Source organism: Coregonus clupeaformis, chromosome 4 (genome assembly GCF_020615455.1).
Source record: "Coregonus clupeaformis isolate EN_2021a chromosome 4, ASM2061545v1, whole genome shotgun sequence".
Lineage (NCBI taxonomy): Eukaryota > Metazoa > Chordata > Actinopteri > Salmoniformes > Salmonidae > Coregonus > Coregonus clupeaformis.
Window position 1 is genome coordinate 8,414,019 of NC_059195.1, and position 26,184 is coordinate 8,440,202.

General features: G+C 43.8%; 2 protein-coding genes across 2 annotated transcripts in view; both read right to left on the reverse strand.

The window, feature by feature from the left end:
• Positions 1-11,052, reverse strand: part of plcd4b (phospholipase C, delta 4b) — a 44,499-nt gene extending 33,447 nt beyond the window's left edge. The window contains exon 1 of the mRNA XM_041864048.2: positions 10,977-11,052. Within this exon, the coding sequence (XP_041719982.2) occupies positions 10,977-11,016 (40 nt within the window). The 5' untranslated portion in view covers positions 11,017-11,052. The remainder of the gene's footprint in view (positions 1-10,976) is intronic.
• Positions 1-26,081, reverse strand: LOC121551420 (CCR4-NOT transcription complex subunit 9). Its single transcript, XM_041864066.2, has 8 exons — positions 25,549-26,081; positions 24,966-25,145; positions 24,030-24,145; positions 23,825-23,934; positions 23,586-23,695; positions 23,361-23,459; positions 10,977-11,068; positions 1-868 (listed from the first exon to the last, which is right to left on the reverse strand). The coding sequence occupies exons 1-8, from the start codon at positions 25,564-25,566 to the stop codon at positions 700-702; spliced, it is 894 nt and encodes a 297-aa protein (XP_041720000.2). The 5' UTR covers positions 25,567-26,081; the 3' UTR covers positions 1-699.
• Between the last annotated feature and the right edge of the window lie 103 nt (positions 26,082-26,184).

A 26,184-nucleotide genomic window follows, 5' to 3' on the forward strand; every position in this document is an offset into this window, starting at 1 on the left:
GTTTTTACAGTCTTATGTCCAACAATAAAAATGTTTAATTAAAATACACATTTTTTTTTTTTTTGCTCAAAACTTGGGGTGCCAAATAACGTCACCCGCGGGCCAAATTCGTGGAACCAAGGGCTAAAAGAAAACATAAAAAAATATGTTTAAAAACACTTCGAAAAAGCCTGTAGTGGTTTCAGTTCAGAACAGTACAAAAACAGTGGGAACACCAGGTTAAAACCAGCCCAATTTGTGACATCAATGTTGATTTCATTTTTGATGACATCAACGGTAAACCCCATATTATGCGTCCCTGTTGAAATGTAACACAAACACCTCCATAAGCATTTAGGAAGCATTGTGAGAACGTCTCAGGGAGAATGCCATGTGAGCGGCAACAACAAGTGAGCCACAGAGTTTAAGGTTCTTCACAGCATCATCCTCTCCTGGTCTTGGACAGTGCTTAAATTGGACCGGTGCACACCACTAGAGTACCGGAGCCTCTAATATTCTACTCTTTTGAGTACCGGCACCTCTTACAGAATATTTACTCTTAAATATTAACACTGGTACTTTACAATTAAAATTAGTACCGGCACCTAAAATGACTAGCGGCACCTTTTTCGTTTAACTTCAAGCACTAGTCATGTTTTTCTTCTGCGGCTCTGCCAGCATGGTACCATCCCTCAGGTAGTGTCCAAGGGGTTGATGATGTCACTGTGTGGTCAGGGGGATGCCTCGGCCGTCCGTCACCGGGCCCTCCTGCAGGTTCTTGACCAGCTGGGCCAGCCAGCGCTTTGTGGTGGTGTCGTCCTTTAGCACCTGGGCGAAAGTGGCATCCTTCAACTGGTCGGGCAGGCACTGGCGCAGCGCTTCTCGCGCTCTGGGGGTAAGAGGTTAGATATAATGAGTGAACAGAACACCAAACACATCAGGGGTGCGTTCAGCAGGAAACAACGTTGGCCAATATTTAGATAGGAATATGCTAGAACAAAGGACAAACATGCCTCTGAAGAAGGAATCTTCATGGCATTCCTGTCTGCAACGCTCGAAAACGTTAGGCTACTAAAGGTGACCCTGGGCTTCAGTGCATTTTTCCCCCCCATCCCTCCTGCTCTTGTTCACTCCTCGTTGCGGATCTGAGACAACTGGGTAAGTGTAAGCGATACTGTATCGGCCCTGGCATTTCTAACACACCGGCCCATTTCTTCCCCTCAAATGGAGTCAGACCTAAATATATATATAAACTCAGCAAAAAAAGAAACGTCCTCTCACTGTCAACTGCGTTTATTTTCAGCAAACTTAACATGTGTAAATATTTGTATGAACATAACAAGATTCAACAACTGAGAACAAGTTCCACAGACATGTGACTAACAGAAATTTAATAATGTGTCCCTGAACAAAGGGAGGGTCAAAATCAAAAGTAACAGTCAGTATCTGGTGTGGCCACCAGCTGCATTAAGTACTGCAGTGCATCTCCTCCTCATGGACTGCACCAGATTTGCCAGTTCTTGCTGTGAGATGTTACCCCACTCTTCCACCAAGGCACCTGCAAGTTCCCTGACATTTCTGGGGGGAATGGCCCTAGCCCTCACTCTGCGATCCAACAGGTCCCAGACGTGCTCAATGGGATTGAGATCCGGGCTCTTCGCTGGCCATGGCAGAACACTGACATTCCTGTTTTGCAGGAAATCACGCACAGTACGAGCAGTATGGCTGATGGCATTGTCATGCTGGAGGTTCATGTCAGGATGAGCCTGCAGGAAGGGTACCACATGAGGGAGGAGAATGTCTTCCCTGTAATGCACAGCGTTGAGATTGTCTGCAATGACAACAAGCTCAGTCCGATGATGCTGTGACACACCGCCCCAGACCACGACGGACCTTCCACCTCCAAATCGATCCCGCTCCCGAGTACAGGCCTTGGTATAACGCTCATTCCTTCGACGATAAACGCGAATCCGACCATCAACCCTGGTGAGACAAAACCGCGACTCGTCAGTGAAGAGCACTTTTTGCCAGTCCTGTCTGGTCCACCGACGGTGGGTTTGTGCCGATAGGCGACGTTGTTGCCAGTGATGTCTGGTGAGGGCCTGCCTTACAACAGACCTACAAGCCCTCAGTCCAGCCTCTCTCAACCTATTGCGGACAGTCTGAGCACTGATGGATGGATTGTGCGTTCCTGGTGTAACTCGGGCAGTTGTTGTTGCCATCCTGTACCTGTCCTGCAGGTGTGATGTTCGGATGTACCGATCCTGTGCAGGTGTTGTTACATGTGGTCTGCCACTGCGAGGACGATCAGCTGTCCGTCCTGTCTCCCTGTAGCGCTGTCTGAGGCTTCTCACAGTACAGACATTGCAATTTATTGCCCCGGCCACATCTGCAGTCCTCATTCCTCCTTGCAGCATGCCTAAGGCACGTTCACGCAGATGAACAGGGACCCTAGGCATCTTTCTTTTGGTGTTTTTCAGAGTCAGTAGAAAGGCCTCTTTAGTGTCCTAAGTTTTCATAACTGTGACTTTAATTGCCTACCGTCTGTAAGCTGTTCCACAGGTGCATGTTCATTAATTGTTTATGGTTCATTGAACAAGCATGGGAAACAGTGTTTAAACCCTTTACAATGAAGATCTGTGAAGTTATTTGGATTTTTACGAATTATCTTTGAAAGACAGGGTCCTGAAAAAGGGACGTTTCTTTTTTTGCTGAGTTATATATATATATATATACACACAGTGAGGGAAAAAAGTATTTGATCCCCTGCTGATTTTGTACGTTTGCCCACTAACAAAGAAATGATCAGTCTATAATTTTAATGGTATGTTTATTTGAACAGTGAGACACAGAATAACAACAAAAACATCCAGAAAAACACATTTCAAAAATGTTATCAATTGATTTACATTTTAATGAGGGAAATAAGTATTTGACCCCCTCTCAATCAGGAAGATTTCTGGCTCCCAGGTGTCTTTTATACAGGTAAAGAGCTGAGATTAGGAGCACACTCTAAAAGGGAGTGCTCCTAATCTCAGTTTGTTACCTGTATAAAAGACACCTGTCCACAGAAGCAATCAATCAATCAGATTCCAAACTCTCCACCATGGCCAAGACCAAAGAGCTCTCCAAGGATGTCAGGGACAAGATTGTAGACCTAAACAAGGCTGGAATGGGCTACAAGACCATCGCCAAGCAGCTTGATGAGAAGGTGACAACAGTTGGTGCGATTATTCGCAAATGGAAGAAACACAAAAGAACTGTCAATCTCCCTCGGCCTGGGGCTCCATGCAAGATCTCACCTCGTGGAGTTGCAATGATCATGAGAACGGTGAGGAATCAGCCCAGAACTACACGGGAGGATCTTGTCAATGATCTCAAGGCAGCTGGGACCATAGTCACCAAGAAAACAATTGGTAACACACTACGCCGTGAAGGACTATTATCCTGCAGCGCCCGCAAGGTCCCCCTGCTCAAGAAAGCTCATATACAGGGCCGTCTGAAGTTTGCTAATTGTTACGGATACAGGTATCCTGTGTCCTGTGTTTTCCTCTCCTTCTGCCCTAATCACAGGTGTCCTGTATGTTCCTGATTGGTGGTCGTTGAGATGTCTGCTGATTGCTAAGGTGGACCAATCAGTGAACATTCCTCTGCATGGCACCACCTGTTGCTGGTTTTTCAATCACACATCCCATTGTTTAAAAACCAGTCAGTTATGTTTGTTGTTAGAGAGAGACTATTTCCGTATGTGAGTATGGACACTGTGTTGTCCTGTGTATTGTTTACTCACTAAGTTGCTGGTTCCGCTGTTTAGTAACTTTGTTCGACTACTTTTTGTATGTGAGTATGGATACGGTGGTGTCCTGTGTATTGTGTACTCACTAATTTGCTGATTACTTTGTTTGGTAACTTTGTGTGTTTCTGGGAAAAGGGGAGTTTAAGCAAGTTGCCCTTGGGCGTACATTACCCGTAGGAAGAAATCTGTCTAAAGACACTAGTTAGACCTGAGCGGACCACCCCCTGTACTTTTGTATGATTAGCAGTAGATTAGCGGTTCTTGAGGCAGGCAAGATCAGTTTAGGGGTTTTTTACACTATTGTTTCATTTCTTGGGTCCTGCTCAGCCCTTTTTCCCAAACCTTTACCGTGTGTTCAGCAATAAACCATTTATGTTTGACGGTAGTTTATGGTTGTCGTGTAGTTTTTGTTCTCACTGTTCCATGTCACACTCCTAATTTGCATGAATTATGTTACGGGTCTCATGTCCATCCACCCTAGACGTTTAGAGCCACGGGGTTCGTAACACTAATGAACATCTGAATGATTCAGAGGAGAACTGGGTGAAAATGTTGTGGTCAGATGAGACCAAAATCAAGCTCTTTGGCACCAACTCAACTCTCCGTGTTTGGAGGAGGAGGAATGCTGCCTATGACCCCAAGAACACCATCCCCACCGTCAAACATGGAGGTGGAAACATTATGCTTTGGGGGTGTTTTTCTGCTAAGGGGACAGGACAACTTCACTGCATCAAAGGGACGATGGACCGTCAAATCTTGGGTGAGAACCTCCTTCCCTCAGCCAGGGCGTTGAAAATGGGTTGTGGATGGGTATTCCAGCATGACATTGACCCAAAACACACGGCCAAGGCAACAAAGGAGTGGCTCAAGAAGAAGCACATTAAGCTCCTGGAGTGGCCTAGCAAGTCTCCAGACCTTAATCCCATAGAAAATCTGTGGAGGGAGCTGAAGGTTCGAGTTGCCAAACGTCAGCCTCAAAATCTTAATGACTTGGAGAAGATCTGCAAAGAGGAGTGGGACAAAATCCCTCCTGAGATGTGTGCAAACCTGGTGGCAAACTACAAGAAACGTCTGACCTCTGTGATTGCCAACAAGAGTTTTGCCACCAAGTACTAAGTCATGTTTTGCAGAGGGGTCAAATACTTATTTCCCTCATTAAAATGCAAATCAATTCATAACATTTTTTACACATCGTTTTTCTGGATTTTTTTGTTGTTATTCTGTCTCTCACTGTTCAAATAAACCTACCATTAAAATTATAGACTGATCATGTCTTTGTCAGTGGGCAAACGTACGAAATCAGCAGGGGATCAAATACTTTTTTCCCTCACTATATATATATATATATATATATATATATATATACACACACACACACAGTCGTGGTCAAAAGTTTTGAGAATGACACAAATATTAATTTTCACAAAGTCTGCTGCATCGGTTTTTGATGATGCAATTTGCATATATTCCAGAATGTTATGACGAGTGATCAGATTAATTGCAATGAATTGCAAAGTCCCTCTTTGCCATGAAAATGAACTTAATCCCCAAAAAACATTTCCACTGCATTTCAGCCCTGCCACAAAAGGACCAGCTGATATCATGTCAGTGATTCTCTCGTTAACACAGGTGAGAGTGTTGACGAGGACAAGGCTGGAGATCACTCTGTCATGCTGATTGAGTTAGAATAACAGACTGGAAGCTTTAAAAGGAGGGTGGTGCTTGAAATCATTGTTCTTTCTCTGTTAACCATGGTTACCTGCAAGGAAACACGTGCCGTCATCATTACTTTGCACAAAAAGGGCTTCACAGGCAAGGATATTGCTGCTAGTAAGATTGCACCTAAATCAACCATTTATCGGATCATCAAGAACTTCAAGGAGAGAGGTTCAATTGTTGTGAAGAAGGCTTCAGGGCGCCCAAGAAAGTCCAGCAAGCGCCAGGACCGTCTCCTAAAGCTGATTCAGCTGTGGGATCGGGGCACCACCAGTGCAGAGCTTGCTCAGGAATGGCAGCAGGCAGGTGTGAGTGCATCTTCACGCAAAGTGAGGCAAAGACTTTTGGAGGATGGCCTGGTGTCAAGAAGGTTAGCGAAGAAGCCACTTCTCTCCAGGAAAAACATCAGGGACAGACTGATATTCTGCAAAAGGTACAGGGATTGGACTGCTGAGGACTGGGGTAAAGTCATTGTCTCTGATGAATCCCCTTTCCGATTGTTTGGGGCATACGGAAAAAACAAGGTGAGCGCTACCATCAGTCCTGTGTCATGCCAACAGTAAAGCATCCTGAGACCATTCATGTGTGTGGTTGCTTCTCAGCCAAGGGAGTGGGCTCACTCACAATTTTGCCTAAGAACACAGCCATGAATAAAGAATGGTACCAACACATCCTCCAAGAGCAACTTCTCCCAACCATCCAAGAACAGTTTGGTGACGAACAATGCCTTTTCCAGCATGATGGAGCACCTTGTCATAGGGCAAAAGTGATAACTATGTGGCTCGGGGAACAAAACATCGACATTTTCGGTCCATGGCCAGGAAACTCCCCAGACCTTAATCCCATTGAGAACTTGTGGTCAATCCTCAAGAGGCGGGTGGACAAACAAAACCACACAAATTCGAACAAACTCCAAGCATTGATTATGCAAGAATGGGCTGCCATCAGTCAGGATGTGGCCCAGTAGTTAATTGACAGCATGCCAGGGCGGATTGCAGCTGTCTTGAAAAAGAAGGGTCAACACTGCAAATATTGACTCTTTGCATAAACTTAATGTAATTGACAATAAAAGCCTTTGACACTTGTGGAATGCTTGTAATTATACTTCAGTATACCATAGTAAAATCTGACAAAAATATCTAAAAACACTGAAGCGGCAAACTTTGTGAAGACCAATACTTGTGTCATTCTCAAAACTTTTGACCAGGACTGTATATACTACCGTTCAAAAGATTGTGGTCACTTAGACATTTCCTTGTTTTCTAAAGAAAAGCATTTTTTTGTCCATTAAAATAACATCAAATTCATCAGAAATACAGTGTAGACATTGTTAATGTTGTAAATAGCTACTGTAGCTGGAAACGGCAGATTGTTTATGGAATATCTACATAGGCGTACAGAGACCCATTATCAGCAACCATCAGTCCTGTGTTCCAATGGCACGTTGTGTTTGCTAATCCAAGTTTATCATTTTAAAAGGCTAATTGATCATTAGAAAACCCTTTTGCAATTATGTTAGCACAGCTGAAAACTGTTGTGCTGATTAAAGAAGCAATAAAACTGGCCTTCTTGAGACTAGTTGAGTACCTGGAGCATCAGCAATTATGGGTTCGATTACAGGCTCAAAATGGCCAGAAACAAAGAACTTTCTTCTGACACTTGTCAGTCTATTCCTTTTCTGAGAAATGAAGGATATTCCATGCAAGAAATTGCCAAGAAACTGAAGATCTCATACAACGCTGTGTACTACTCCCTTCACAGAACAGCGCAAACTGTCTCTAACCAGAATAGAAAGAGGAGTGGGAGGCCCCGGTGCACAACTGAGCAAGAGGACAAATACATTAGAGTGTCTAGTTTGAGAAACAGGTCATCAACTGGCAGCTTCATTAAATAGTAACCCCAAAACACCAGTCTCAACGTCAACAGTGAAGAGGCGACTCCGGGATGCTGACCTTCTAGGCAGAGTTGCAAAGAAAAAGCCTATATCTCAGACTGGCCAATAAAATGAAAAGATTAAGATGGGCAGTCTGATATTTGGCTTTTTCTTTGCAACTCTGCCTAGAAGGTCAGCATCCCGGAGTCACCTCTTCACTGTTGAGGCGCCTGTTTTTGAAAAAACGTTAATTGCTCAGCACTAGCCATGGATGCAATAGGCTCTAATGGTGAGGGCCTTTCTTTACAAACACGCATCCAATCGCCTTGGTCTTGGACCCTTACTAAACCAATCACAAGTTTCAATCTGCCGCGGTTCATAGTGTGGTGGAAGGAAAATTAAGGATCTCCAGGGTGAAGCTGCCGCGGTTACATTGCTTGTGATGTAGAATTGCAGACTCATATCCTCCGATTTAAAATCGATTTCAATGCACAGTTGAAAAGTTAACGCACTGAATTAATTAGAAAATAAAGGCATTACTTTTATTTTTTTATTTTTTTATTACATGCGTGAGAAATAAAAGGTGTGACGTGTGAGCGTGTGAAGAGAGTCAAATGTGTGTGTCTCACGCCCAATGTGTGAGTTGGCAGCACTGCTACTGACCGGAGAGGTACCATCGATCTTCAAAACAGCAGGTCATATTGTATAATTTTTTTTTTTTCCCTCAATAGAGCTTTAATTTAACGCTGTAATTAAAAGCTCTATACTTATTATTATGTTAATCTTGCATGCATGATTTCAGACATCAACTCAACGTTTTGAACTAATAATAATAATGCCATTTAGCAGACGCTTTTATCCAAAGCGACTTACAGTCATGCGTGCATACATTCCACTGCTCTGTCGTCACTACACACTTTAGTCTGAGACTGCCATTATTTAAGTCGTTTGTGGTGACGAGGGGCACGAGGGGCGTTGTACAAAACAAAGTCATCAGGTTTTTCCACATTCGGTGAAGGGTCGGGGAGGTACTCAGATCCAGACTCACTGCGCCAGAAGAAACTAATGTCCATGGGTGTGGCGTAACGTTTGGCTGGAGCAAGGAGTGTAGGTAGCCAGGCAATGAGTCACCACCATCTTTTTTGTTTACTTCAATGTGTTGTATTAAAAAAACTGATGTTCTAACAAGCAGCGTCTATCATTTTCATGTGGAAAAGGCACTACATGCTATGTGGAAAGAGCTCAGTAATGGCTTGATTTCAGGAATAGACTCTTTGAGGAAAATGTCTTAAGTCAGAATCTGTCATTTACAACTAGCAGTTTTTGTTTGCTGGTAAATACATGTTTTCCTTGAGGCCCCCAGTATTAGCCAGATAATGATCATTTTGCTAAAAAAAAAACTAAAAAGTTAGACAGGCCCACTGGGCAAAAAATGCACCAGCCTATCTGACATTTGCCCCTGTTGGTGTAGTTCCATCACATTGGTTTAACTTTTTTCAGTCCTAGCATTCGGAAAGTATTCACACCCCTTGACTTTTTCCACATTTTGTTACGTTACAGACTTATTCTAAAATTGATTAAATTGTTTTAATCATCAATCTACACAAAATACCCCATAATGACAAAGCAAAAACAGGTTTGTATACATTTTGCACATTTATTAAAAATACAAAACTTAAATAAGACATTTACATAAGTATTCAGACCCTTTACTCAGTACTTTGTTGAAGCACCTTTGGCAGCGATTACAGCCTCAAGTCTTCTTGGGTATGATGCTACAAGCTTGGCACACCTGTATTTGGAGAGTTTCTCCCATTCTTCTCTGCAGATCCTCTCAAGCTCTGTCAGGTTGGATGGGGAGCGTCACTGCACAGCTATTTTCAGGTCTCTCCAGAGATGTTAGATCGGGTTCAAGTCCAGGCTTTGGCTTGGCCACTCAAGGACATTCAGAGACTTGTCCCGAAGCCACTCCTGCATTGTCTTGGCTGTGTGCTTAGGTCCTGAGCACCCTGGAGCACGCTTTCATCAAGGATCTCTCTGTACCTTGCTCCATTAATCTTTCCCTCGATCCTGACTAGTCTCCCAGTCCATGCCAGGTTTACTCCAGACGTGATGCTTGGCATTCAGGCCATAGAGTTCAATCTTGGTTTCATCAGACCAGAGAATCTTGTTTCTCATGGTCTGAGAGTCCTTTAGGTGCCTTTTGGCAAACTCCAAGCGGGCTGTCATGTGCCTTTTACTGAAGAGTGGCTTCCGTCTGGCCACTCTACCATAAAGGCCAAATTAGTGGAGTGCTGCAGAGATGGTTGACCTTCTGGAATGTTCTCCCATCTCCGTCAGAGTGACCATCGGGTTCTTGGTCACCTCCCTGACCAAGTGGTTCCAAACTTCTTTAATTTAAGAATGACGGCCACTGTGTTCTTCGGGACCTTCAATGCTGCAGACATTTCTTGGTACAATTCCCCAGATCTGTGCCTCGACACAATCCTGTCTCGGAGCTCTACGGACAATTGCTTTGACCTCATGGCTTGGTTTTTTCTCTGACATGCACTGTCAACTGTTGGACCTTATATAGACAGGTGTGTGCCTTTCCAAATCATGTCCAATCAATTGAATTTAGCACAGGTGGACTCCAATCAAGTTGAAGAAACATCTCAAGGATGATCAATGGAAACAGGATGCACCTGAGCTCAATTTGGAGTCTCATAGCAAAGGGTCTGAATACTTATGTAAATAAGGTATTTCTGTTACTTGTTTTTAATACATTTGCAAAAATGTCTAAAAACCTGCTTTCACTTTTTCATTATGGGGTATTGTGTATAGATTGATGAGGATTTTTTGAAAAATGTAATCCATTTTAGAATAAGGCTGTAACGTAACAAAATGTGGAAAAATGGAAGGGGTCTGAATACTTTCCGAATGCACTGTATCTCTGACTGACACAGTGACCTCCTGATTTAAATGACATTCATGGCACAGCTCCTCTCAGTGGACATGAAGAGACGAAGAGAACAAGGGAAGCTTCCTCTTTCTAATATCTCATATATTAAGATTCTGCACATTTTAGACAAGATCATTATGAGAAGGTACGAAGACATTATAATGGCGTCATACATGCTTATAACAAGTCTTACAGTCCATTATAACTGCATCATAATGCATAAGCCTATACCTGCTGGTGTTAATTAGACATGCTCCGGAACATTGGCGACTAGTATGTATTTTTAAACCTCCCACTTTGGGCTGGATGTGTCAATTTGTAAGCCTAGTACATACATGCATAATCTATGAGAATAATTACCTCAATTAGCCTCAAAATCCCTAGTTTGAAAGCAACTGTTTTCTGAAAGTAGTGGGAAGCCATCTTCCCACCATTTTCCCCCACGTGGGCCAGCCACTAGCAATTCGAGTTCCAGCCAATGAGCTTCAGCCCCTCACCATTTGAGTGACAGCTAGCAAGATGCACAAAGAGCAGAGCGAGAGAGAGCAATGACATAGTGCACACATCTGCACATATGTTACGTAGTATGCATTTTTCAGGGACCAATTTTTTGCTTGTATACAAAAGCACCTGAGAATCTCTTTAAAGTGCTGTTACCACTCTTTATTTACCTTGGATTATCAGAGAGGCGAAGGTAGCAGCGTACAACATGTTTCAGCAGACGTGCAGATGGTTCCTTCGACAGCTGCAGCACCATTTTCCCCTGAAAATAAAGAGGAGAATCAACATGTTTGGGGTGACACATACCCCCTCTTAAAACACACACAAACACAATAGTATAGTGCCTTCAGAAAGTATTCACACCAGTTGACTTGTTCCACATTTTGTTGTGTTACAGCCTGAATTTAAAATTGATTAAATTGCCATTTTGTGTCACTGGGCTTCACACAATACCCCATAATGTCAAAGTGGAATTATATTTTTTGAAAAGCTGAAATGTCTCGAGTCAATAAGTATTCAACCCTTTTGTTATGGCAAAATACACTGAACAAAAATATGAATGCAAGTGTTTGTCCCATGTTTCAATAAAATATCTCAGAAATGTTCCATAAGCACAAAAAGCGTATATCACAAATTTTCTGCACAAATTTATTTACATCCCTGTTAGTGAGCATGTCTCATTTGCCAAGATAATCCATCCACCTGACAGTTGTGGCATATAAAAAAAACGATTAAACAGCATGATCATTATACAGGTGCACCTTGTGCTGAGGACAATTAAAGGCCACTCTAAAATGTGCAGTTTTGTCAAAAAACACAATGCCACAGATGTATCAATTTGAGGGAGCGTGCAATGGCATGCTGACTGCAGGAATGTCCACAAGAGCTGTTGCCAGAGAATTTAATGTTCCTTTCTCTACCATAAGCCGCATCCAATGTCATTTTAGAGAATTTGGCAGTACGTCCAAACGGCCTCACAACAACAGACCACGTGTATGGCGTCATGTGGGCGAGCGGTTTGCTGATGTCAACATTGTGAACAGAGTGCCCCATAAGCTACGGACAACGAACACAATTGTATTTTATCGATGGCGATTTCAATGCACAGAGATACCGTGACGAGATCCTGAGGCCCATTGTCGTGCCATTCATCCGCCGCCATCACCTCATGTTTCAGCATGATAATGCACGGTCCCATGTCGCAAGGATCTGTACACAATTCCTGGAAGCTGAAAATGTCCTAGTTGGCCTGCATACACATCAGACATGTCACTCATTCAGCATGTTTGAGATTCTCTGGATCGACGTGTATGACAGTGTTTTCCAGTTCCCGCCAATATCCAATAACCGGGACAACATTCCACAATCACCAGCCTGATCAAATCTATGCGAAGGAGATACACTACATGGCCAAAAGTATATGGACACCCATTCAAATTAGTGTCTTCGGCTATTTCAGCCACACCCGTTGCTGACAGGTGTATAAAATCGAGCACACAGCCTGCAATCTCCATTGACAAACATTGGCAGTAGAATGGCCCGTACCGAAGAGCTCAGTGACTTTCAACGTGGCACCGTCATAGGATGCTACCTTTCCAACAAGTCAGTTCGGCAAATTTCTAACCTGCTAGAGCTGCCCCGGTCAACTGTAAGTGCTGTTATTGTGAAGTGGAAACGTCTAGGAGCAACAACGGCTCAGCTGCGAAGTGGTAGGTCACACAAGCTCACAGAACGAGACCGCCGAGTGTCCAAGTGCGTAAAAATCGCCTGTCCTCGGTTGCAACACTTACTAGCGAATACCAAACTGCCTCTGGAAGAAACGTCAGCACAAGAACTGTCCATCGGGAGCTTCATGAAATGGGTTTCCATGGCCGAGCAGCCGCACACAAGCGAAATCACAAGTGTCGGCTGGAGTGGTGTAAAGCTCTGCGCCATTGGACTCTGGAGCAGTGGAAACGCGTTCTCTGGAATGATGAATCATGCTTCACCATCTGGCAGTCCGACTGTCGAATCTGGGTTTGGTGGATGCCAGAAGAACGCTACCTGCCCGAATGCATAGCGCCAACTGTAAAGTTTGGTGGAGGAAGAATAATGGTTTGGGGCTGTTTTTCATGGTTCGGACTAGGCCCCTTAGTTCCAGTGAAGGGAAATCTTAACGACACAACATACAATGACATTCTAGATAATTCTGTGTGTCCAACTTTGTGTAAACAGTTTGGGGAAGGCCCTTTCCTGTCTCAGCATCAAATCAAATTTTATTGGTCAGACACACAGATGTTATTGCGGGTGTAGCGAAATGCTTGTGTTTCGAGCTCCGACAGTGCAGTATATCTAACAAGTAACTAACAATTTCACAACATATACCCAATACACACAAATCTAAGTAAAGCAATGGAATTAAGAATATATAAATAAATATATGGACAAGCAATGTCAGAGCGGCATAGACTAAGATACAGTAGAATAGTATATAATACAGTATATACATATGAGATGAGTAATGCAAGATATGTAAACATTATTAAAGTGGCCAGTGATTTCTAATCTATGTATATAGGCAGCAGCCTCTAATATGCTACTGAAGGCTATTTAACAGTCTGATGGCCTTGAGATAGAAGCTGTTTTTCAGTCTCTCGGTCCCAGCTTTGATGCACCTGTACTGAACTCGCCTTCTGGATGATAGCTGGATGAACAGGCAGTGGCTCGGTTGGTTGTTGTCCTTGATGATCTTTTTGGCCTTCCTGTGACATCAGGTGCTGTAGGTGTCATGGAGGGCTGGTAGTTTGCCCCCGGTGATGCGTTGTGCAGGCCGCACCACCCTCTGGAGAGCCCTGCGGTTGCGGGTGGTGCAGTTGCCGTACCAGGCGGTGATACAGCCCGACAAGATGCTCTCAATTGTGCATCTGGAAAAGTTTGTGAGGGTTTTAGGTGCCAAGCCACATTCCTTCAGCCTTCTTCACCACACTGTCTGTGTGGTTGGACCATTTCAGTTCGTCAGTGATATGTACGCCGAGGAACTTTCCACCTTCTCCACTACGGTCCCGTCGATGTGGATAGGGAGGTGTTCCCTCTGCTGGTTCCTGAAGTCCACGATCATCTCCTTTGTTTTGTTGACATTGAAAGGGAGGTTATTTTCCTGGCGCCACACTCCCGGAGCCCTCACCTCCTCCCTGTAGGCTGTCTCGTCATTGTTGTTAATCAAGCCTACTACTGTTGTGTCGTCTGCAAACTTGATGATTGAGTTGGAGGCATGCTTGGCCACGCAGTCATGGGTGAACAGGGAGTACAGGAGGGGGCTGAGCACGCACCCTTGTGGGGCCCCAGTGTTGAGGATCAGCGAAGTGGAGGTGTTGTTTCCTACCTTCACCACCTGGGGGCGGCCCGTCAGGAAGTCCAGGACCCAGTTGCACAGGGCGGGGTTGAGACCCAGGGCCTCAAGCTTAATGATGAGTTTGGAGGGTAATATGGTGTTGAATGCTGAGCTATAGTCAATAAACAGTATTCTTACATAGGTATTCCTCTTGTCCAGATGGGATAGGGCAGTGTGCAGTGTGATGGTGATTGCATCGTCTGTGGATCTATTGGAGCGGTAAGCAAATTGAAGTGGGTCTAGGGTGGCAGGTAAGGTAGAGGTGATATGATCCTTGACTAGTCTCTCAAAGCACTTCATAGTCATTTAGTTCAGTTACCTATGCTTTCTTGGGTACAGGGACAATGGTGGCCATCTTGAAGCATGTGGGGACAGCAGACTGGGATAGGGAGAGATTGAATATGTTCGTAAACACACCAGCCAGATGGTTTGCGCATGCTCTGAGGACGCGGCTAGGGATGCCATCTGGGCCGGCAGCCTTGCGAGGGTTAACACGCTTAAATGCCTTACTCACGTCGGCCACGGCGAAGGAGAGCCCACAGTCCTTGGTAGCGGGCCGCGTCGGTGGCACTGTATTATCCTCAAAGCGGGCAAAGAAGGTGTTTAGCTTGTCCGGAAGCAAGACGTCGGTGCCCGCGACATGGCTGGCTTTCCTTTTGTAGTCCGTGATTGTCTGTAGACCCTGCCACATATGTCTCGTGTCTGAGCCGTTGAATTGCGACTCCACTTTGTCCCTATACTGAAGTTTTTCCTGTTTGATTGCCTTGCGGAGGGAAAAACTACACTGTTTATATTCTGCCATATTCCCAGTCACCTTGCCATGGTTAAATGTGGTGGTTTGCTCTTTCAGTTTTGCGCGAATGCTGCCATCTATCCACGGTTTCTGGTTAGGGTAGGTTTTAACAGTCACAGTGGGTACAACATCTCCTATACACTTCCTGATAAACTCAGTCACCGTATCAGTATATACGTCGATATTATTCTCCGAAGCTACCCAGAACATATCCCAGTCCACGTGATCAAAACAATCTTGAAGCGTGGATTCCGATTGGTCAGACCAGCGTTGAATAGTCCTAAGCACGGGTACTTGTCGTTTGAGTTTCTGCCTCTAGGAAGGGAGGAACAAAATGGAGTCGTGGTCAGATTTGCCGAAAGGAGGGTTGGGGGAGGGCCTTGTATGCATCCCGGAAGTTGGAGTAGCAGTGGTCCAGTGTTATAGCAGCGCAAGTACTACAGTTGATGTTTTGATAGAACTTCGGTAGCCTTTTCCTTAAATTTGCTTTGTTAAAATCCCCAGCTACAATAAATGAAGCCTCAGGATATGTGTTTTCCAGTTTGCATAAAGTCCAGTGAAGTTCTTTGCGGGACGTCGTGTTATCGGCTTAAGGGGGGGATATACAGTCGTGGTCAAAACATGAGAATGACACAAATATTAATTTTCACAAAGTCTGCTGCCTCAGTTTTGATGATGGCAATTTGCATCTACTCCAGAATGTTATGAAGAGTGATCAGATGAATTGCAAAGTCCCTCTTTTCCATGAAAATGAACTTAATCCCCAAAAAACATTTCCACTACATTTCAGCCATGCCACAAAAGGACCAGCTGATATCATGTCAGTGATTCTCTCGTTAACACAGGTGAGAGTGTTGACGAGGACAAGGCTGGAGATCACTCTGTCATGCTGATTGAGTTAGAATAACAGATTGGAAGCTTAAAAAAGAGGGTGGTGCTTGAAATCATTGTTCTTCCTCTGTTAACCATGGTTACCTGCAAGGAAACACGTGCCGTCATCATTACTTTGCACAAAAAGGGCTTCACAGGCAAGGATATTGCTGCTAGTAAGATTGCACCTAAATCAACCATTTATCGGATCATCAAGAACTTCAAGGAGAGAGGTTCAATTGTTGTGAAGAAGGCTTCAGGGCGCCCAAGAAAGTCCAACAAGCACCAGGACCGTCTCCTAAAGTTGATTCAGCTGTGGGATCGGGGCACCACCAGTGCAGAGCTTGCTCAGGAATGGCAGCAGGCAGGTGTGAGTGCATCTGCACGCACAGTGAGGCGAAGACATTTGGAGGATGGCCTGGTGTCAAGAAGGGCAGTGAGGAAGCCACTTCTCTCCAGGAAAAACATCAGGGACAGACTGATATTCTGCAAAAGGTACAGGGATTGGACTGCTGAGGACTGGGGTAAAGTCATTGTCTCTGATGAATTCCCTTTCCGATTGTTTGGGGCATTCGGATAAAAGCTTGTCTGGAGAAGACAAGTTGAGCGCTACCATCAATCCTGTGTCATGCCAACAGTAAAGCATCCTGAGACCATTCATGTGTGGGGTTGCTTCTCAGCCAAGGGAGTGGGCTCACTCACAATTTTTCTAAGGACACAGTCATGAATAAAGAATGGTACCAACACATCCTCCAAGAGCAACTTCTCCCAACCATCCAAGAACAGTTTGGTGACGAACAATGCCTTTTCCAGCATGATGGAGCACCTTGCCATAAGGCAAAAGTGATAACTACGTGGCTCGGGGAACAAAACATCGACATTTTGGGTCCATGGCCAGGAAACTCCCCAGACCTTAATCCCATTGAGAACTTGTGGTCAATCCTCAAGAGGCAGGTGGACAAACAAAAACCCACAAATTCTGACAAACTCCAAGCATTGATTATGCAAGAATGGGCTGCCATCAGTCAGGATGTGGCCCAGAAGTTAATTGACAGCATGCCAGGGCGGATTGCAGAGGTCTTGAAAAAGAAGGGTCAACACTGCAAATATTGACTCTTTGCATAAACTTCATGTAATTGTCAATAAAAGCCTTTGACACTTATGGAATGCTTGTAATTATACTTCAGTATACCATAGTAACATCTGACAAAAATATCTAAAAACACTGAAGCAGCAAACTTTGTGAAGACCAATACTTGGGTCATTCTCAAAACTTTTGACCATGACTGTACACGACCTTGACTATAATCAAATAAAATTATCTTGGGAGATAATACGGTCGGCATTTGATTGTGAGATATTCTAGGTTGGGTGAACAAAAGGACTTGAGTTCCTGTATGTTATCACAATTACACCATGAGTCGTTAATCATAAAACATACACCTCCACTCTTCTGCTTCCCGGAGAGATATTTATTCCTGTCTGCGCGATGAACTGAGAACCCAACTGGCTGGACTGACTCGGACAGTATATCCTGAGAGAGCCATGTTTCCGTGAAACAGAGTATGTTTCAATCCCTGATGTCTCTCTGGAAAGAAACCCACGCCCTGAGCTCGTCAACTTTATTATCCAGAGACATTAGCGAGTAATATACTCAGAAGTAGTGGGTGGTGTGCACGCCTCCTAAGTCGGACTAGAAGACCACTCCTAGTACCTCTCCTCCGGCGTTGTTTTGGGTCGGCCCCTGGAATCAGTTCAATTGCCCTGGGGGGTGCAAACAAAGGATCCACATCGGGAAAGTCGTATTCCTGGTTGTAATGCTGGTAGTGCTGGTGAGTTACCGCCGCTCTGATATCCAATAGTTCTTCCCGGCTGTATGTAATAACAAAAATAATTGTTGGGCCTAATAACGTAAGAAATAATATAAATAATAATCCTGCAAAGTTTCCTAAGAGCTAGAAGCAAGGCAGCCTTCTCTGTCGGCACCATTTACCTCTACCTACATGTACATATTACCTCAATTACCTCGACTAACCTGTGCCCCCGCACATTGACTCTGTGCCGGTACCTCCGTGCACAAAGCGAGGTCCATACAGAAATGGTTTGTCGAGATCGGTGTGGAAGAACTTGACTGGCTTGCACAGAGCCCTGACCTCAACTCCATCGAACATGTTTGGGATGAATTGGAACACTGACTGCGAGCCAGGCCTAATCGCCCAACATCATTGCCCAACCAGTGCTCGTGGCTGAAAGGAAGTCCCCGCAGTAATGATCCAACATCTAGTGGAAAGCCTTCCCAGAAGAGTGGAGGCTGTTATAGCAGCAAAGGGGGGACCAACTCCATATTAATGCCCATGAGTTTGTAATGATATTTTCGACGAGCAGGTGTCCACATACATAGAATATGTTGCGCTGCATGAGGCAAATGGTGGTCACACCAGATACTGACTGGTTTTCTGATCCATGCCCCTATCTTTTTTTATTTTATTTTGTTATCTGTGACCAACAGATGCATATCTGTATTCCCAGTCATGTGAAATCCATAGATTAGGGCCTCATTTATTTATTTCAATCGACTGATTTCCTTATAGGAACTGTAACTCTTCATATTTTCAAGCATAGTGGTGGCTGCATCATGTTATGTGTATGCTTGTCATAAGCAAGGACTAGGGAGGTTTTTTTTAGGGGGGAAAAGAAACAGACGCGACTGATGCACATGGCATTATCTTTGGTGTGTCTCAACAACATTCAGAAGCAGAGCTATGACCTAAAGTAGGAGACAAATACCTTGGTCTTTGCTTATGAAGTAATCTTATACAATGTGTGACTGTCGCTATCAATTGATCTAATCACTTTCTGTAAAAGAGAATATGTATAATTAAATTGAGGGATCATAAATTATCCCAGTGTTTCCCAACCGGGGGTACGCCTACCCCTAGCGATGTGGGCAGTCCCCAGGGGGTACTTGGGAAGATTTTCAAAAATGTGAAGGAAAACAATATTGGGAAAGATATTACCTCAAAATATTATATATTTAAGTTATTTCAATTATTATAGGCAGGAAAACATTTACTGAGGTCACTGGTGTGAAATCTCTAGTTATTTTATTTTGATAGGCCTACTTTTTTAAAACTTTAGTTTCGGCGTGTGCGCATCGCTCTGTCTATCTGGCCTCTGCCCGCGGGTTGGCTCAATGTTTGAGCCTCTGCTCGCGCCAAGTGCACGTGATCCATTGCTCCGCGCGCTAGAGTGCCTGCTGCTGTTGTTCTCGCAGAAACTATGATTGATAAGACAGCAGCACTTCAGACTGTTCCATTGTCAAATATCACGGTGTGCCGTAGGATCGATGACATGGGCGTTGAACAATTGGTGAAAAAAATATAATAATTCCGGTCCATTTTCTCTGCAGTTGGACGAATCGACTGATGTCAGTGGGGAAGCCCAGTTGATTGCGTTTTTCCGATAGAGTCATTTCGGAAATTAATGAGCACATTCTATTCTTTAAGAAGCTAACGGGGGAGAACTACGGGTGAGGATGTGTTTGACGTTATTGACAGTTTTTTCTCAGAGCACAATCTGGATTGCAAATCCTGTGTTCATGTGAGCACGGATCGTGCTGCAACAATGCCTGGAATAGTGAAATTATTAATTGCCCACATAAAGAATCCCACTGTATCATTCACAGAGAGTCATTGGCCAGAAAGAGAACGAGTCCTGAGTTACATTATGTTTTGAATGACGCAGTGAAAGTGATTAACTTTATCATGTCCAGGCCTCTGAATCACCGACTGTTTGAAAGGCTCTGTGATGACAGTGGGACTGAGCACCAGCAGCTACTGCTTCACACTGACGTCCGTTGGCTACCCAGAGAGAAAACGCTACAAGAGGCTTTTTGAGTAATTTTCTGTCTGAGCACTCACACCCCCTTGTGGCTGTGTTCGAGGACACAGACTGGGGAGCCCGCCTTGCTGATCTTGCTGATGTGTTCAGCAAACTTAACAACCTGAATCAAACTCTGCAAGGTAAAGACACACACATTCTAAACATGTATGACAAAGTGTGTGGATTCATGAAGAAGATCAAACTCTGGGAGAGGAAATGTGAAGATGAGGATGTAAGTTGTTTCCAGCAGCTTGACACCTACCTTTGTACAGGTGATGTTGACAGAGCTCCTATGGTGCAGATAGTAAGCTCACATTTATCCAAACTCAACAGTGAGTTCAACTCCTACTTCCCTGACATCGAAAACAAGTCTGCCAAACTTGACTGCGTGCGTTAACCACATTTTTGTCAAATGTACATCTCATTTAGGAATCACGCCGGTCACACATGCATGAGGGGGTACTTCAGGCCGGTCAAAGTGTTTTAGGGGTACAGTACCCAAAAAAGGTTGGGAACCACTGTATTAATTATCCTAATAAAACATATTTGGTAGCGGAATAATATTAGGGGAAATCAGGTCTAGACTATTTTCCCTATCCATTATTGATGGGATTACCATTAAATATCCTACCTAAAAGATGTCATGAGTCTTGTTAAACCACATATAATTGCAGGAAATTAGCTTCAAAACATCATTTTCCAAGGTCCCCTTTAAGCAAAATCTATCTGGTGGTGTATTTAATATAGCCTTTATCAATAAACAATAATAAAAAATAAAAAATGACGTGAAAAAGGGGGCCCTGGGGAAAAAAGATTGGGAACCCCTGTTCTAAGCCAACCCTGCCTGTTTTGCTCCATGGTTGCAAACGCATCAGTTTTGTTCATGGCCATGCAGACCTTTTGGGGGGCATGTGCTCAAACTAAAAACGGGCACCCCAACAAAACAAAACAAATCCTGCAACCGCAGTCACAGACTCCTTGAGCAATTATTACAAGAACAAGGGAAAGCAGCAAAATCTGATGAGTAAAGTATTTTGCTAAACTGTTTTGAACTGGAATAAATGTTGCACTTATTAACAATGACCAACACAATTCCAGTCAAATTAGAACCTTGTAAGAAATACTGTAGCCTACCATTAGAATATCCAACCCAACTCAATTTGTTGCCACAATTATGTATCCCAGTGGTTTTCAAACTTTTTGACCCGTGACCCCCAAAAAGGAGTGACACAAAACTTGCAACCCCCAGTGTACGCACATGCACGTGTGCAGGCGCGAACATGCGCACACAATCACTGCGCAAATGTAGCCTATCATTACAGCCATAAAACAGTGATGCATTTTAAAAACTTAAGATAGGCTACAGAAATAAACTGCATTTTACACCTGCATTTGTGCTGAAAGTCATTCATGTTAGCAGCCAGTATCAACTAGGGATATACATTGCCTTCAGAATGTATTCATACCCCTTGACTTATTCCACATTTTGTTGTGTTATAGCCTGAATTCAAAATGCATTAAATCAATGTTTTTTTTACACACAATACCCCATAATGACAAAGTGAAAACATGTTTTTAGCAATTGTTGCAAATGTATTTCAAATGAAATACAGAAATATCTCATTTACATAAGTATTCACACCCCTGAGTCAATACATGTTAGAATCACCTTTGGCAGCGATTACAGCTGTGAGTCTTTCTGGGTCAGTCTCTAAGAGGACTGTACAATATCTGCCCATTATTCTTTTCAAAATTCTTCAAGCTCTGTCAAATTGGTTGTTGGTCATTGCTAGACAGCCATTTTCAAGTCTTGCCATAGATTTTCAAGCAGATTTACGTCAAAACTATAACTCGGCCACTCAAACTATAAGAAACTATAACTCGGCCACTCAAACTATAAGAAACTATAACTCGGCAAGTAACTCCAGTGTAGATTTGGCCTTGTGTTTTAGGTTATTGTCCTGCTGAAAGGTGAATTCATCTCCCAGTGTCTGGTGGACAGCAGACTGAACCAGGTTTTCCTGGTTCAGTCTGCAATTTATGTGACTTGTTAAGCAAATATTTACTACTGAACCTATTTAGGCATGCCATAACAAAGGAGTTGAATACTTATTGACTCAAGACATTTCAGCTTTTCATTTTTAAATAATTTGAAAAGATTTCAGAAAACATAATTCCATTTTGACATGATGGGGTATTGTGTCTAGGCCAGTGACCAAAATAAACTAATTTAAATAAATTTTAAATTCAGGTTGTAACAACAAAATGTGGAAAAAGTCACTTGCGAGACCTGATGAAAAGCATGTTCTGCCTGCAGAGTGCTCTTTGCCAACCAGGTAGCTGTTCTTCCTCACAAATATCGTAATTAATTCGCCAGAATATGTTACAGATCTTCATCCCATAATATTGAAGGCAGTGCGATGTTACAGCTGCATATCTTTAGACATATAGCCAGTAGCCACCCAAACTAAGCCTATCTGAAATAAGAAAAGTATCAATCAAATCGCCAGGTAGCCTATTGTTCTGGCAAAGATGAGTCAGTAGTAGATTGCTAAACTGTATTTTATATGGATGATAAATGTAGGCCTACTCTGTTTTTGCCAGGCAAAACTTGAGGAAATGAAACAAGTTCTTTCTGGTCACTAATCTGGAAATGCGCGCGTGCCTTTGTGACCTTGCCTTACACAGGAAGCGGCACAGGTCCTAATCCAGGCACTTGTCATCTCCCGTCTGGATTACTGCAACTCACTGTTGGCTGGGCTCCCTGCCTGTGCCATTAAACCCCTACAACTCATCCAGAATGCCGCAGCCCGTCTGGTGTTCAACCTTCCCAAGTTCTCTCACGTCACCCCGCTCCTCCGCACACTCCACTGGCTTCCAGTTGAAGCTCGCATCTGCTACAAGACCATGGTGCTTGCCTACGGAGCTGTGAGGGGAACGGCACCTCCGTACCTTCAGGCTCTGATCAGTCCCTACACCCAAACGAGGGCATTGCGTTCATCCACCTCTGGCCTGCTGGCCCCCCTACCTCTGCGGAAGCACAGTTCCCGCTCAGCCCAGTCAAAACTGTTCGCTGCTCTGGCACCCCAATGGTGGAACAAGCTCCCTCACGACGCCAGGACAGCGGAGTCACTCACCACCTTCCGGAGACACTTGAAACCCCACCTCTTTAAGGAATACCTGGGATAGGATAAAGTAATCCTTCTACCCCCCCAAAAAAAAACATATTGTAAAGTGGTTGTCCCACTGGCTATAAGGTGAATGCACCAATTTGTAAGTCGCTCTGGATAAGAGCGTCTGCTAAATGACGTAAATGTAAATGTGTGCCAATGGTGATGATTGGTCATTGGTCAACAATCAAGACGCTGAACTTTTTGGTTCTGAAGCATAGATGAGAATTTAATGACGATTTGCAGGCAGTGGGTTCAGAAGAACAACAAAAAAAATATTTAAAAAACTAACATTTTGTGGGAAATTATACCACCACAGAAAAGGGCACTTTGTTGACTGGAAGGGCAAATGGGCATGTGCTCTGCACAGGAAGAGCCCCATCTGTGCACGTGCCTAATTTTATTGCTGAACAACCCACCCGTATATACAGCTGAGCTAAACCTTCTTCTGAAAACAAATTATACTTACAAGAATCATTGCCACGTGAGAGAAGCGTTCATAGGTCTGGCATATGTACGCCAGCCCGGTGTCGTCCAGCAGAATTTTTTGGAGTATGAAAGTAGCAACCTGACAGTGAGGAGAAAGGGAGAAAGCAGATAAAGTCATTAATAAAGGTTATCCATTTCCTTCTGTTTCTATGCACGTAACATAATGGGTGTAAGCAATATGGCGGAAGCTTGATAGAGTAGCTACCGTTTTGGAGAGTTCGCTGCCTGACTCCATGATGCGCAGGCATAGAGGGATGATCTCTGTGGTGAGCAGGAAGTTGATCACCTCCTGTTCGTCTGTTTTGACCAGAGCACCTGCAGGCACACAAAGAGCAAACTACAGTTGGAGGCATTCAGGTGTTTTTAATGAGCCAGAGGATTGCGCCATGAACAATCGGGTGCATTGGAATCAGGCAGACAAATGCAGGTAGAAAAGGATGTTACCTATGACTCCTAAGCTGGTGAGGCGCAGGTACTCAAACGGGCGTGTCTTGCTCACAGTATGCAGGAAGGGGTAGAGGAAAAGAGGAATGTGTGCCGCCAAAAATGCAGACCTGGAGAAGGAGGACGTGGTTACATTTTGAATGTGTAAGATCGTGACACATATAACGCAATAATTTACATGTTGAAAAGAAAGATGGTGCATTACCGAGTCTCTGGGTGGGAGGCAACACACTGTAAGAGCGCGAGGGCGTTGCATACTCTGTTGGATTGGTGGGCTGTCAGAGTTGGTGGGTTTATGGAGGGGTAGATGTTCACAATTTCCTGAAAGAAACAGAATGCAAATAAATTTGAATGTGAAGTATTTTCCTCTTTTAAAGTGATTCTCCAGTACTTTTGTATACTTTTTAGTCAGTAGATGTGAAAGTTGTGCTCACGAGCCAAAAGTAGTCCCTGAAAATTGCTACTACGTCACATGTCCAGATACAGTATGTGCACCACGTCAATGCTCTATCTCGCTCTGCTGTGTGTGCATCTTGCTAGCTGTCACTCAAATAGCGAGAGACCGAAGCTCATTGGCTAGAACCTGAATTGCTAGGGGGGTGGCCCACATAGGGGAACATTTAGGGAAAATGGCGCAGTACAGCTTCCAAAAAAACTGTTGGTTTCAAACTAGTGATTTCTTGGCTAATTGAGGTAAGACAGTAATTCTGCTCATAGATTATGCATGTATGAACTACACGTCGCCACATCCAGCCCAATGCTGGAGGTTTAAAAAATACTTAGTAGTCGCCAAAGGTCCGGAGCATGTCTTTAAGGAGGCACTGTAGGTACCTTCATGCAACAACATTTTACATTTACATTTTTGTCATTTAGCAGATGCTCTTATCCAGAGAGACTTACAGTAGTGAGTGCATACATTTTCATACTTTTTTCGTACTGCTCCACTGTGGGAATCGAACCCACAACCCTGGCGCCATGCTCTACCAACTGAGCCAACAACTCATACCACAATGACTAAGACACACAGACAGACATAAGGGAAGGCCACCTATTTTTCCTCTTATGAAAGTGCATTACAGATTGGCTCGGCTCAGTAATGTGAAATAGGTATTACAGTAAGTGAAGATTATATATTTAGTACCTGCAGGAGGGCAGCAATGGTGCCACAGGAGTGCCAGAGCATGGGCGCCAGGTCAGGGACAGACTCCCTCTTCTTGCTGAGCTCCAGGAGGGCATTCTCCCTGGTCTCTGGGCTAGACAGCTCGTTGATCCACTGGTAGATCTTCTCCCGATCCACCTGCACCAGGGCTGTGGTTGCAGCCTGTGAGGAAAAGGACAGTGGGTGAACCAACCTGAGACATGACATCTGACCATGTAATACAATTCCAACGAATTCTCACCTTTTCTAGGATCATTCGTCAGATAAATCAAGGTCGGTGTGCTGCCCTCTGACTAACTAGTTCATTTTTACAAAGCACTAGCTAACTGCAATCACGTGTTTGGGTTGTGTAAACTAGATAGACCTCCGATTATATTGCTTTGCGACACAACATCGGGAGTATGTGTACTGCCAGGTTGGACTCCCGAGTTGTGCATCGATCTGGTTGGTGGCGACGGAAAATAACCATAACACAATACAATGAATTTGCATATTGATAGCTAACACGGCATACAATGTAGCTAGCTAGTTACTGTAGCTAGTTAATTCAAGACTGAAAACTTACTGCGCCTGTAGCCAGCATTGTCTGAAGCGTCTGGATATCTCCCGGAGGATATTGAGAACCTAATGTAAACGTTGAGCTAGCTACCTAGCTACAAAAAAAAAAAAAAACTACAAGCTAGCTTAGTTTTAGCACAGACTATATTTGGTCTTAGTTTGCTACAATGGTCATATCGGAACTGTAACGTTTGAACTTTTACCCGCGCGCTTAATCCAACATGTAGCGTTCTGTTTGAGAAGGATATCTGCTTTATAGCTGTTTAACGCTATAACACAAACCACATAGCTATAATCCTTAAACAAAATATAATCCTTAGTTTACATGGTAGGTAGATACAGATAAGTAGCTAGCTAGACAGTTATGCATTTCATGTGTTTGTTGTATCAGAGACGGAAGAGGAAGCGAGACACCCCACTCGCTGTTTCTTTCTGATATTTTTCTGGTTCAATGAAAGTCAGACCCAGGTGCTATTGCATTGGTGTCTATGGTAGACACACCCAGTTAAGTAGACCAGAACTGATCGTTTTTTGCAATGCTAAACGGCCTGAGAGAACTATCTTCATGTATCCACCATCTTTGGTATCAGCGCATCGTGGTTAGGTATCGCGAGAGGATATGTGTTCTCGTATATCATTTCCT